Source organism: Pristis pectinata, chromosome 5 (assembly GCF_009764475.1).
Source record: "Pristis pectinata isolate sPriPec2 chromosome 5, sPriPec2.1.pri, whole genome shotgun sequence".
NCBI lineage: Eukaryota > Metazoa > Chordata > Chondrichthyes > Rhinopristiformes > Pristidae > Pristis > Pristis pectinata.
In genome coordinates this window covers 104,125,106-104,140,325 of record NC_067409.1, presented here as the reverse complement: position 1 = coordinate 104,140,325, position 15,220 = coordinate 104,125,106, and the positions used below count along the sequence as shown (strand labels likewise).

The 15,220-nt window shown below is 40.2% G+C and overlaps 1 protein-coding gene across 1 annotated transcript in view; it reads right to left on the bottom strand.

Annotated features, from left to right (window-relative positions):
* The window catches only part of LOC127571000 (A disintegrin and metalloproteinase with thrombospondin motifs 16), a 167,196-nt gene that overhangs the window by 71,019 nt on the left and 80,957 nt on the right, over window positions 1-15,220 (bottom strand). Inside the window, exons 11-12 of the mRNA XM_052016972.1 lie at window positions 9,075-9,228; window positions 6,596-6,691 (exon numbers count right to left, since the gene is read on the bottom strand). Coding sequence (XP_051872932.1) covers window positions 6,596-6,691; window positions 9,075-9,228 — 250 coding nt within the window. The remainder of the gene's footprint in view (window positions 1-6,595; window positions 6,692-9,074; window positions 9,229-15,220) is intronic.

Sequence of the window (15,220 nt, the reverse complement as noted above, 5' to 3'; positions counted from 1 at the left end):
TAACTCTGTCTGGCTAAAGTCAATACCATTGCAAATACAATAAAAGCCAGTTTGACATCATGTTGGCAATTGAATGCAAGATTAGAATTTTACGGAAGTATATGGATATTTTTGGAAATGTATTTTGTGGATACAAGATCGAATAGTATGAGGCAACAATGATGTCTTTGCAGCTGCGTGCTGCTCCCAATGTCTTAAGGACAGAGATACAGAAGGAGCTCACGTTCAGAAATGCTGTGCTGCCTGGCTGGCAATCAACAGGCATGTGATAATCCTACATCATGCTCTGAACATCAGAACTTAGGAGCTATCCAATGTAACACCAATCATATTTCATTTCTTTCTTTCAAAAGCAGCTGTTACATTGGCCAATTATCTGCAGCAGCCATTTTCCTGACTTGAAGCAGCTCAAAAAGAAAATATTTCACAAAAAGCCAATGGAAAATTGGACAATCACAAGCCTTGTTAAGACTAACAAAAAGCCCACGTATCCAACCCACGATAATAACACTGAAAGATATTGCCAACCATATTTCTGCTTTCTTGCTGTAGTAAGTTCAGAAAGAAGAATATAGTAATATAAAAAAAATCAGGATCAGAATTTCAGAAATCTCTAACATGTTCCTTTATCAGGGCTGTCCACATGCACAATAGTTGTGTTGGCATGAATGTGGGCTTTTTCTGTTCATTCAGTCACCAGAGGTGGACATTGCTGACAGGACCAGAATCAATTGCAATACTCCAATTGCCTCAGGGAAAGTGATGGTGAGCTGCCTTCTTGACGATTGAGTGACTTGCCAGCCAGGTTATGAGGAGAGTTCAGAGTCACCTCATGAACATGGGCTTGGAGCTACATTTAGGTCGGATTGGGAAAGGATAGCAGATTTGCTTCCCTGGAGAGCTTTAGTGAACCAGATGGATTTGATGGTGATCTATTAAGTGTCGTGGTTAACATTGCAAACAATATTATTTTCATTCCATATTTAATTAACTGAATTGAAATTTCTAGCTTTTGTGGCAGGATTTGAATTTATGCTGATATAATTAGTCCAGACCTTTGGATTATTCGTAATTTAACCATTCTACTACTCTATTCCTAATGTAAACATATGCATCATTTATTAAAGTCTGAGCTGTGAAATTTTTCCTGAAGCGATGTGCAAAGTTCACTTCATATCACAGCAAAAATGAGCATTCACTGAACCACAGTAGGAATAAGCAAAGCACAGCAAAAGAGCCCACTACACCTCTTTTGACCCTTGATTCAGTTTTCCTTAAAACAAGACAAGAAGTGCTATCCTGATGAACTTCAATATTGAATGCTAATAATAATAATAATAATAATTATTATTATTATGATAATAATAAAAGTTCTGTTTAGTGGAAGAAAGAAGTGTACGTTTTGAACCTGACATCCAGAATTTCATTCAGCCTGCATACACTCAACAATAATAGTGGACCATATTCTGTAGTCAGTGGCAAGTACTGTAAATTCATGCAAATTCTTGTGGTTTCCCCTTGATTGTGGTAGTGAAGGCTGTAAACAGAGCAGCCTGTGAGGGCACACGGAATCACTGAGAATAAGTTCCACGGAATTTCCACTACACATCAGGAAATCCAGCAGTTAAACCAGAGAACCATAGAACAATACAGCACAATACAGGCCCTTCGGCCCACCAAGTTGTTCCGCCCTTCAAACCACACCTAAGACTATCTAACCCCTTCCTCCCACATATCCCTCTAACTTAAATTCCTCCATATGCTTATCTAACAATCTCTTGAACTTGTCCAATGTATCAGTCTCCACCACCACCTCAGGCAGCGCATTCCATGCACCAACCACTCTCTGGGTGAAAAACCTCCCTCTGACATCTCCCTTGAACTTCCCACCCATTACCTTAAGGGCCTGTCCTCTTGTTTTGAGCATTGGCGCCCTGGGAAAGAGGTGCTGGCTGTCCACTCTATTTATTCCTCTCAATATCTTGTATACCTCTATCATGTCTCCCCTCATCCTCCTTCTCTCCAATGAGAACAGCCCTAGCTCCTTTAGTCTCTCCTCATAATGCATACTCTCTAATCCAGGCAGCATCCTGATAAATCTCCTCTGCACCCTTTCCAACGCCTCCACATCCTGCCTATAATGAGGTGACCAGAACTGGACACAGTACTCTAAGTGTGGCCTAACCAGAGTTTTGTAAAGCTGCATCATTACTTCACGGCTCTTAAACTTGATCCGCCGACTTATGAAAGCTAACATCCCATAAGCTTCCTTAACTACCCTATCCATCTGCGAGGCAACTTTCAGTGATCTGTGGATGTGAACCCCCAGATCCCTCTGCTCCTCTACACTGCCCAGAATCCTGCCATTTACCTTGTACTCTGCCTTGGAGTTTGTCCTTCCAAAGTGTACCACCTCACACTTCTCTGGATTGAACTCCATCTGCCACTTCTCAGCCCAGCTCTGCATCCTATCAATATCCCTCTGTAAGCTTCGACAACCTTCCACACTATCCACAATACCACCAATCTTTGTGTCATCTGCAAATTGTGTCATCTGGTATAAATTTCACTAATGCAAAATTGCAACTAATAATTGTACTTTAGTCTATGGATGGTGCCAATTATTTGTAGATGTAGGAACTGAACTTCACCTTCAAAAACAAGCCAGATTTATTAAGGTTACATTCACTCGACTCAGAAGTACAAAATAGCACTTGATGTTCTGGTTTAAGCTTGTTTACTAACAACTCCAGGCGAACAGGAGAACATCGTTCACATCAACTTTAAAGCCATGCAGATTATTAAAGAGAAAATCATTTCAAAAAAGGGAAGAATTCATACAGCAGCAAACAATCTGCTGGAGGAACTCTGTGGGTCAAGCTGCCTCCGTGGGAGGAAAGGAATTGTTGACGTTTTGGATCAAAACCTTGTATCAGGTCCTGATACAGAGTCTCGACCCGAAACACTGGCACTTCCTTTCCTCTCACAGATGCTGCTCGACCTACTGAGTTCCTCCAGCGGATTGTTTGTTGTTCCAGATTCCAGCATCTGCAGTCTCTTGCATCTCCAAAAATTTGTACAGTTACGTTGAGGATTAAAAAGGCATCTCAATCTTTTAGTAGCCTTTGTTAAGGCTAAGAGTGAACACAGTAAAGGGACTCTAACAGATACTACAACAAGCTTCCACAATGAAGATCACTGTAGTTGAAATGGTGAATGTAACTCTCTATGGTACTCCGAAGCATGAATCCAGAGGTCAGTATTCCAGCACTGGTTCTTGAAGCTGTCACATGAAGTGCTTGTCCTGGCTCAAGATGCACCACTACTAGCCACAGTACCTTATTGTCTCCCTTCGCTGCACTTTTTCTGTAACTGTAACACTTTATTCTGCATTCTGTCATTGTTTTTCCTTGTACTACCTCAATGCATTGATGTGATGAAATGATCTGTACGGATGGCATGCAAAACAAAGTTTTTTCACTCTAACTTGGTACATGTGACAATAAACCAATTTATCCCAAAGGTTGAGGCAAATCCAAACAGTGGAAATCTGGTGGCACTAATTCACCAACCTTTTGACCAAAAGTGAGACTGTGTAACATTTCCATTAAAAAAAATTAATTGTAATAGAACCAACACAGAGGCAACTATTACATTTTTGTGTTATGGAAAACCAGAATATTTTTATGGAGCTGAACCAAAACAATCAAAATGAATGGAGCAATTACTGTACAAAAAGTACTTCTGTATTTGTTGGAGTAAAATACCTCCAAGTGAACCTGGGACTACAGACATACATCATATTTTGATAAGCAGCCAACAAGTACTTGGCTCCGTAAAGTGCTTAAAATGTAAGCCTGGCATAGATAGTTTACTAATTATACATCCATTTAGCTCATTCATCTTTCATTTCATGCCAAGAAAAATGACTGCAGTGTTTGCATGGAACTAACCTGTCATTTAAAAATTATGATTGTGATGGTCTTTGCTAGAACTGTTATAACCAGCACAAGTACAGCAGCATTTTGGCAACATACTATTATTAAATATGACATCCTCCCCTTCAGTCTATTCAGAAGATGCAGTAAAACTCATTATTAATAAATCCTATTTAGAAAAAAAAACAATGATTTGTTTTCAGATTGTTTATTTCAAGTTTTGATGTGTCTTAAAAAAAATCACCCCTGCTATAGTCCTCAAATAGATTTGGGTTGGGATCACAGTTCAGTGGGAATATCCACCAACTGTGGCTCCTCAAGCAAAAAACCCACAGAGGTTAAAAATCTGAAATAAAACAGAAAATGCTGCAAATACTCAGCAGGTCTGTCAGAATCTGAGGAGAAAGAAGTAGAGGCAGCATTTCACGGAGATGAACGGGCAGCACGGTAGCTTAGCGGTTAGCGCGACACTATTACAGCGCCAGCGATCGGGGTTCAATTCCCGTTGCTGTCTGTAAGGAGCTTGTACGTTCTCCCGTGTCTGCATGGGTTTCCACTGGGTGCTACGGTTTCCTCTCACATGCTAAAGATGTACGGGTAGGTTAATTTGGGGTTTAAAATGGGCAGCGCGGACTCGTCGGGCCGGAAGGGCCTGTTACCACGCTGTAAATAAAATTTAAAAAAAAACTTTCATAAAATTGATTAAAGATCTGATAAAATGTCATCATCCTGAAATATTAACTCTGGTTCACTTTCCACAGATGCTGCCTGACCTGCTGAGTATTTAATGGAAGCCTTCTCTCAGCATTCACCTAACAGTGGGGTATTGGGTTTAATATTGAAACATGGAAATAACAGCTTAATAATCTATATACTGACACTTGAAGTACCCTGGCCATTTGTAAATGTGATACCAACCAGCATCATATTAAGATGTAATTACAATTTCAGGAATGAGAAAGAGAAAACTGGGATGAGTAGTGAATAAACCATATTTTTAAAATTAAGCAAGCCTCTATGGGTGAGCAATTAATGAAAGGATGCTTGAAACATTTTTTCCTGAATAAACGCTATAAATAATAGCATTAAAAGGACACAAAACAGATGGCAGCAGGTTGGTTTGTCCATTATACCTTTGGGTATAAAGTCAAAGTTAACTTTAACCATTAACAATTTTGCAGAGAGCATAAAGCAGTGGGAACAAAAACCCTTGGTGAATTTGCCCTCAACTATTAACGACTTACAAAGTTTCTTCTAGTCTTATTAATTGCAATTGTGGCACCAGAGGCTGAATTTTGCAAAACTCAGATGGAACACAGAATGGAAAGTCCAACATTCTAGTCTCCAGACCAAACTCTGCAGTCCTTACCTCTGTGCCTCATAGCACTCTTATATTATGCAACCTGTTTTAACTTTTAGGTATATTCTAGCACAGCTACTTGGTTTCAATTTCATGGAAAAATGTTTCAATATATACTGACTACCACATTAAGCCTATTATTTCCAGCTCAGTGGAGATCTCAGCACTAAGTTAGAGATAAAATTCTTTATATTTTCAACTCATTGAAGAGATATTACATTAACATGGAATTTTTTCACAATTGATGCAGCTCTACAAAACTCTGGTCAGACCACACTTAGAGTACTGTGTCCAGTTCTGGTCGCCTCATTATAGGAAGGACGTGGAAGCGTTGGAAAGGGTGCAGAGGAGATTTACCAGGAGGCTGCCTGGTTTAGAGAGTATGCATTATGAGGAGAGACTAAGGGAGCTAGGGTTTACTCTTTGGAGGGAAGGAGGATGAGAGGAGACATGATAGAGGTATACAAAATAGTAAGAGGAATAGATAGAGTAGACAGCCAGCGCCTCTTTCCCAGGGCATCAATGCTCAATACAAGAGGGCATAGCTTTAAAGTAATGGATGGGAAGTTCAAAGGAGATATCAGAGGAAGGTGTTTTACCCAGAGAGTGGTTGGGGCATGGAATGCGCTGCCTGGGGTGGTGGTAGAGGCAGGTACATTGGTCAAATTCAAGAGATTACTAGATAAGCATATGGAGGAATTTAAAATAGAGGGATGTGTGGGAGGAAGGTGTTAGATAGTCTTTGGTGAGGTTTAAAGGTTGGCACAACATTGTGGGCCAAAGGGCCTGTATTGTGCTGTACTGTTCTACGATTCTATGAATAATTTTGATTTTTAGAAATAAATAGCTCAATTCAGTGGTATCAATTATTACAAGGTTCTTCTTCAGATTCATGAAAACCTGTGACAACTTAATGCAACTGCAGGAAAAAGTGAAAATAATCTGTTTGTATCTGTGTAGTAAAATAATAGTTTGCTTCAAGTTTACTCAAGAGCCTGGAAAGGTATTCATGCACTCTCAGTTGACAGGGTTGTGTCTACTCAGCATGGAATTAGATCAGAAATTTAGGTTGAATTCTATAAGCAAGGGTTGTTCGTATTACTGAGTGTAAAAACACGTGAAAGAGTTGATTTTCAAAAAGATAATTATTTTATTTATTTTAACACCTACAGAAATGTAGAGAAAACACACTAACCCAACAAGGTTCTTTAATGCATAATATATTCATGAATGAATGCATTTAAAAATGTACACCTCGGAAACTATTCATCATGGAATAGCAAAAGTATTGCCTTACCCTGTCAAGCCCACAGATGGTGCCCTCAGCAGCCGGCATGAATTTTGTTTCACACCTTCGGCCAACTCTGTGACACCAAAGTGCTTTACAAATGTCCTAAAGGATACAAAATCAATTAAATTACAAGGCGTTCTGTCAGCAGAGAACAATCAATGCTAATGATTTACTGTTTTTAAACTTGTTGCTAAGGTGTTACAAACGAATTTTGAATTAACATCGTCAAGGAATGTTTTTTTTAAAGAACAGGAAAAGGCTAGTTAGTCCAAATGTCCAAGGGTTTTGCTGAATCACCCTCACCTTCCTGTCATGTTACAGCATCCTTCCCCACTTCTCTGCAGAAAGCATCCAATTGTCTTTAAATACCATGTACACAATCTTCACATCAACTTCAACAATTATAAAAACATCTGCCTGGACAATCTGCCACTGGGTAACTAAGACCAAGTAGCTGTTGTCTGGCTGGAGACAGGCTTCAATTGAACTATGCAGTCTTTGCATCCATATTTGATAGCTCATTTGGAGATTATAGACACAGGATGTGTCAGGAACCAGCCAAAGTGAGAAAGAGAAATGTAAGTGAAAATTAAAGGGATTTTATAAATAAAGTGTCACAATAAGAGGGGATAGAGTTCAGAAATCCTTAACAAAGATGAAGAGGCATTGAGGGACACCTTTAGCTATTGCCACATATGGAGCATAAAAGGCAGACAGAAGTAGAAGCAATAAAAACAACATACAGATATTAGGTCTGTCGTTAACTGACAAGGGTAGCCCAACATCTACACTCAACTTCCAACCACCTAACCCATCACCAATTTAACGGCTGCTGAAGGTAAGCTGATGATCCATCTGGAGTTTGGAAAATGGTGGGGATCTTCAGCACTGCATGGTATTATTCCTGTATGTGAGAATTTCTGGAGACAAATTTCAGGCCACGGGTGGAACAGTCACCATCCTTGGACGTGCCATCATAATACTTCATGGCAACTGCAGAGAGCATGGATTTACTGTCCAAGATTTTCTGAAGATGGTTCCTTCAATCAATGCCTGATCAGCATAACCTTGGAAAGTACCCTGAATGAGCGTATGGAGATTGTTGATCACTGAGGCATGCTTTCTGTCATTGAGCATACAGCTAATTAATGTTACTAACATTTTAATAGTGCCTTTGGGCTGCTATTCCAGCTTAATGTGGAATAAGAACGTGGCCTTCTATATCATGCCCTCTGCATTCATTGAAATCTTTGATGTATGTTATGTACAAAGAAGGAAACAAGTACTTAGTCCTGTAGAACTCACTGATAACAGCCTTTCAGACACAAAACACCAGTCAGCCAATACGTGTTGCTTTCTACCATTAAGCCAATTTTGGATCCAAGTAAAATCAAAGGAGCTTTTATCATGTTGAAAATCTGCCACGTTAAAGTCCATGAAACATAGATCCCTCCTTATTACCTCCTCAAAAAGATCTCTCAACTTAGACAGAAAATTCCCTTAACCAATCTACATTCATTGTTCCTGATTAATTTGTGTTTTTCTAAATGTTGGTTCATATTGTTCCTCAGAATTGATTCCAATAATAATTAGACTACCACGTAAATTAAACCACTTGGCTGTGATTACACAGTTTATCTTTTCTCTCTTTTTAAACAATGGTACATTGGTAGTTCACTGATCCTCAGGCACCATTCCTGTAGCCAGGAAGGAATGGAAAACAATGGTTTGGGTTTCTGCAATTTCCTCCCTTGCTTCTTTTAAAGGCTGTGATACATTTCATCTGGGCCTAACAACTTACTAACGTCCAAAGATACTAAAGGTATCAATATTTTCTCTCTTAATATGCTTTTCCACCTAATATTTCACATTCTTCCTCCTCAAATGCAATGATGGCATCATCCCCTTCTTTTGTGAGGACAGTTGCAATGCATTCATAAAGAGCCTTATCCACACTCTCAACCTCCATAAGGACGTTACTGTTTTTGGTCTCAATTCTTAACTAACCTCTTGCTCTGAATAAACTTCTAAATCATCATTGGATTTTCTTTGATGTTACTTGGCGATTTTTTTTCATGTCCTCTCTTTTCTTTGCTGATTTATTTTTATATTTCATTATTACACTTTCTTTACTCTTCTTGGCTCTCTGCTGTTTTAAGCTTTCAGTGTCTGACATAACTTTCTCTTTTTAGTCTCGTCCTGCTCTTTATGCATCACATCATCCAAGGAGCTTGAGACTTGGCAGTCCCACCATTTTTTCTTTGTGGGAACAAGTTTACCCTGAATACCTTGACTCTCCTTCCTCAATACCTTTGTTGGCTCTGATACTGATTTCCCTGCTGTGAAAGTACCGATAACATATTAATTAATATTTATTAAATCTCTTATTCAGAATTATCTAGCAGATGGTAATCAACACAAAAAAAGTTATGCAAGGTATTCTCAATGACAACAACACAAGTAAAATTCAAGAGCATATTCTTGCCTTTTTAAAATCCAGCCTGCATAGTTTGGCCTTCTCCCCAAACTGCCATTTGCATTGTGTGTCAGCATCGTAGAGTTCTCCTGGCAACTTGTCTGGGTATCTGTACTCCTTTGCTGGCTTTGGTTCATCAGCAAGACAAGTTGCTTGGGAAGTACTGCATGTAAGTGGTACAAAAAGATTGAGCAATATAGTGTCTGCAGTATTCACAAAACTAACAAGTCTTTGGAGCAAACTCCACGGCTAAGTGGGCACAAGACATAAATGTTTTGTAAAGTGTTGAACTAACGCTGAAAAGACATAAATTCAAGAATCATTGTGACAGATTTAATTTCTCCATTTGCAAAATATTAAGTCTTTTAACATATAATAAAATTCATGATAATGAAATCTTGGGAACTCAGGAATTTCTCATATAAATTTTAATTGGCTGAGACTAAATTCAAACTGCATGTTGATTTTAAAATGCTCTAGAATTGAAGCTAAATATGTTAACTAGCAATTCATTCGGAACTGCTTTAACCTTTATTTCAGGTTACTTCAGCAGACAAGATGGAGTTTTGTTTACTCCACCCCTGAGATTCTCAGTAGCAATCCTATTCTTCCTTCAGTAATTGTATAATACATCTATCAGAAGGAACTGGGTGGAATCTTTTGTGTGACTTTAGATCATCACATTAATTTAATTAGAAGGCCCACTATTAAGTTTGAAATTTTAAAGGACAGATTGTTCAGTTTTATTGATAGTGGTTGAACCATTTTAATAATTCAAGTTTTTAATCAATGCTTAGAAACTAAATCAAAACATACATCAATTTATACAAAATCAAGCTATAATGTTGGAAGAAATTATGAAAGCTTGTATTTTTTAGGAACACAATGACGGATTAATGAAGTGCATAAATCCCTATTTAAATCCACTGTGGACTCAAAATAAACAGGAACAGACAGTGTGTCTGCAAAAATCCTAAGACACAGTGGTGAAGAGCTTCAGTCACAAATCCACAATCTCACTGTCCCCATCTGGGAAGAGGAGGGTATACCAGAGGATCTCAGAGGCACCAGAGTCCATTTTCAAGAAAGAAGACAAGTCCAACTGTGGTAACTACAGAAGTGTCTCCCTGCTGCCTGTCACAGGGAAAATCATCACCAGGTCCTCCTCAATTGGAGTCATAGAGTACTACAGCATGGAAACAGGCCCTTTGGCCCAACTTGTCCATGCCAACCACGGTGTTCACCAAGCTCCTCCCATTTGCTCACATTTGGCCCATATCCCTCGAAACCCCCCTTATCCATGTACTTATGTTGTCATTGTACCTGCCTCAAACACCTCCTCTGGCAGCTCGTTCCATTTATGTGCCACCTACTGCGTGAAGAAGTTGCCCCTCAGGTCTTTTTTTAAATCTTTCACCTCTCACCTTAAATCCATTCCCTCTAGTTTTTAGTTCCCCTTCCCTGGGAAAAAGACTGTGTGTGTTTACCCTATCTATGCCCCTCATGATTTTTATACACCTCTAAGGTCACCGCTCAATCTCCTACTTTCCAAGGAATAAAGTCCTAGCCCGCCTAACCTCTCCCAATAACTCAAGCCCCCGAGTCCTGGCAGCATCCTCATAAATCTTCTCTGCATTCTTTCCAGTTTAATGATGTCTTCCTTTAACAGGGTCACTAAAACTGTACACAATACTCCAAATGCAGCCTCACCAATGGCTTGTACAACTGCAACACAATGTCCCAACTCCTATACTCAATGCCCTGACTGAAGGCCAGTGTACCAAATGCCTTCTTCACCAGCCTGTCTCCCTGTCATGCCACTTTCAACAAACTATATACTTGTAGTCCCAGGCCCCGATCATTCACTGGTTTAACTTCCCAAAATACAACACCTCACACTTATCCGAATTGAAAGCCATTTGCCAATCCTTGGCTCACCTACCTAGCTGATCAAGATCATCCTGCAATTTTTGATAACCTTCTTCGCTGTTGACGATAGCACCAATTTCAGTAGCATCAGCATACTTACTAATCATTCCTTGTATATGTACATCCAAATCGTTAATATAAATAACTAACAACAAAGATCCCACCACCGACCCCTGTGGCACAGCACTCATCACAGGATTCTAGTCCGAGAAACAACCTTCAACCATCACTCTCTGCTTCCTACCAATGAGCCAATTACGAATCCAATTAGCCATTTTTCCCTGGATCCCATGTGATCTCACCTTCCAGACTAGCCTGCTATGCGGGACCTTGTCAAAGGCCTTGCTAAAATTCATATGGACAATGTCCACTGCCCTGCCCCCATCTATTCTCTTTGTCACCTCTTCAAAAAAAGAGAATTGCTTCCTTCAGTGGCCAAAGAACTGCTCCCCAAATTGCATTGGGGATTCCATCCATCCAGAGGCACAGTGGACATGGTTTTCACCATGTGACAACTCCAAGAAAAATGCAGGAAGCAGCACCAGCCACTGTACTGGCTTACTTTACGCGCCATAAAACCTTTGACTATCAATGTGGAAGGACTGTGAAATATTGTCATCAAACTTAGCTGCTGACAGAAGTTCATCTCCACCTTACATTTGTTCTATGACAGTATGTGAGCCATGATCCCAAGCAATGGGCCTGCAACAGAACCAATCTCAATGAAGACCGTTATCAAACAAGGCTACGTCATTGTCCCAACACTTTTACCAAACTTTCTTGTTGCATCTCATCTCCAACCATCTTCCCATGGAGCTAATCTTTGTGGAGTAAATGGGAAACTGTTCAACCCACAGTGACTACAACTCTGAACCAACATTAGCCAAACTTGGGAGTTTAGCTGCAGCATTCAGATGATGCTTGTGTTTGCAATGCTTGGAGGCCAAGATCCCAGCTACTGATGGCGCTTTCACCAAAGCATACAAGAAGATAAGCCTTACGCTCGAGATCAAGATCCTCTGCCGACAAACCCCACTGTATCATAATATTCACAGTGAGATGCTGAAAAAACGTGGACTACTTCCCATATCTCAGGAGCCCCTCTTAGCAAAGGCAGATATTGATGGCAAAATTCCCACAACCTTCAGTGCACTTGCATAACCTTTGATCAACTGTTTGATGATCAAAGGCCTCAGACCTGACCCAAAACTCATGGTTTACTCAGCAGCAGTGATCCCAGTCCTCCTGTTAGGCTTCTGACCTGGAGTAACAACAGCAGCATCTCAATGCCCTGGGAAAATGCCACCAATGCTGCCTCTGCAAGTCTATCATTAATGGAAGAATAAATGAACCAACATTAGCATTCCCTCTTTGGGCAGCATCCCGGCACTGAGGCTCCAGTTACTCTCAGCTGGTTACATTAGGCTGGCCACACAGTTTGCATGCTTGACCCCAGATTCCTGAAAGAGATGTTCCATTCCAAGCTCTATAATAGGAGATTAATAGGTGGATAAAGAAAATCATTGAAGGATGTGCTCAAAGCCTCCTCAAAAAAAGCTACATCCCCTGGGAACCTCTGATCCATAACCACTCAAAGTGGAGAAGCAGCATTCCGGGTGGTAGGAGAATCTCAAGGCCATGCATCAGGAACACACAGAAGCCCACCGTAAGCAGTAGGAAGTGTGCCCCATCTTGTGGACTACCCATCCACCTGCCTCCTCTGTGGAAGAGTCTGCGGTTCCCCCATTAGTCTCAGCGGCCACCTCAGAACCGGAATGGAAGAAGTCATCCTCAATCCCAAGTGACTGCCTAAGGAGGAGGTGGTACTAAGACACAAACTGGTATCAAAATATTTATGGATGCTATGAAAGGAAACTGCATTCTAAAAACAAAAGCAAAATATTATGCATGCTGGGTATCTAAAATGGAAACAGAATAGTCAGCAGGTCGGGCAGCAGCTGTGAAGAAAGAGAAATGTTTCAGATCAATTTCCTTTTTTCAGAACTGGTGGTAGTTGCAGAAATAACAGAGTGGCAGGAGTACAGGACAAAGGGCAGAAGTGGGAGGAGATAAATAATGGACAGGAAACAGGAGTGAATGAAATAATTAAAGGGAAGATGGTGCAGAGCAGAAGAGTAAAGAAACAAAAGGGGGGGGGGTATAACCATAGATCCATTAGCAGAATCTTTCATCTGACAAATGTGGTAGTCAAATGAATTAAAATCTATGTTGGGTCTGGAAGGTTGCGAAGTGCCTAATAAAATGATGAGATGTTTGGCAAGCTTCATTGGAGCAGCGTAGGAGGCCAAGAACAGGGAGTCAGAATGGGAGCGGAATGGAGATTTAAAATGAAAAGCGTCTGTAAGAACAGGGTCACATTTGCATACTGAACAAAGCACTCTGCAAAGCAATCATCCAATTTGCATTTGGTCTCTCCATTGCTGTGATAATAGTAGACCTTTGGGATTAAATAAGGACAGTCTGTTCACAGCACTATTTCACCTTCTTCTATCACCCACATTAATCCCTCCTCTTCTCAAAACAGCTCCATGTACAAGCAAAGGACCTGTTCTTTTACCTTCCCTCTTCACACAGTGCAGGGGTCCAAACATTCCTTCCAGGTGAAGCAATTCCTTCTAATTTACATTTAAGTCAGTAAGCCTAAAGCCAGTGGTCAGAAAATTTATTAGAGGACTTTTCCTGGAACAAAATTAATTGAAAAGATTTGCACCAATAAATGAAAATCAGGTTTTTATTTGGGAAAAAAATTCATGTAGAAATTTTGGGTAACCTGAAGTTGTGTGTGTTACACAGCAGAACTATATCCAAAACTCTATTGCTAAATGACACAACAGCAACTGGGATACGATTAATCCTATCCCAGCTCTTTATACGATAGACACACAGAGGTGGTTGAATACATGAAGTGAGGTCTTTCGGGTTAACTGACATCACTTGTACCAATCTTCCATGTTAACGCAACAGATGAACAACAGGGATCTTGAACACTGCAGCGGACTTAACAGGAGGGTGAATGCTTGTTGCTGTGTTACTCAAGGCCTTTGAGTAACACAGGCCTTTGAGTGTGGCCTTTAAATCAGCCACTACCATTGATTCCAACAGTGAAGTTCCTCTGAGGATGTGTTGACGTTCAAAAGATAAGTTGCTTTTCCGTTCATTTTTAGGATGGGGGCATTTCTAGCATTGCTGTACATCTCCAATTGCCTTTGAGAAAATGGTGGTATGCCACTTTCTTGAATTGATGTTATCCTTCTGAGGAAGGACGGTGAGTTCAGTATTTAGACCCAGTGTCTGTATATTTCCAAATTAGATTGTTGTGTGATATAGAGGATACCTGGAGGAGATGATGTTGCCATGTGCCTACTGCACTTGTTCTTGCCAGTAGATTATCATGGATTTTGGGAGGTGCTGCTGGTGTTCTTTTTCAAAACAGAGCCGGACAACTACTTGAAAGAAACTAAAGGACCATGAGAAAGAAGCAAGAGAGTCACGTTGAGTAACTCCAAAACACCAGTACAGGCAAAATGATTTGAATGGCCTCCTTCGATGCTGCAGAAGTAATTCAGGGATTCATTTACATAGAGGTACCCTCTACATTGGGGTGGCCAAATGAAGGTTGGGTGACTTTCTCGATGACCACCTGTAATCAGATATGATCCTGAGCAGTTCTCTGATGCTTTAATCCTCCACAGCACTTCACTGACACTGTGTACTAGGCCCCCTATGTTGTTTCATCGTAACTCAATAGAACCTCAAGGAAAAGCATCTACCCTTTTGATTAGGCATCTCGCAGCCTTTGGGACTCAACAATAATTTTAAACAATGTTCGTATTTTATTGAATTGATGCTTTTGATAATGGCTCTGCTGTTGCATTTACAGCTTCATTAAACCCATGGTTTAATTTTAAATTTATCCCACATCGATCACATTTTGCCTGGCATCATCATTCCTCCTCTCATTTAATATCTCCTCCTTTCCACTAAATCACAGAATGTCCCTCTGGTTCTATCTTCTCGTCTTTCCAACTTCTTTCCTTGCTTTGTTACTACTGTAAAACTGTCAAACTTTGACGCAAGTTCATTTATTGGAAATGTTAATTCTTTTTCTGTCTCCCAAGATGTTTCCTGGCCAAATAAGTTTTTCCAGTATTTCTGTTTTCATTGTGCATTCTAGAAATATGAGTTCATTCGGAACTATTTATTGA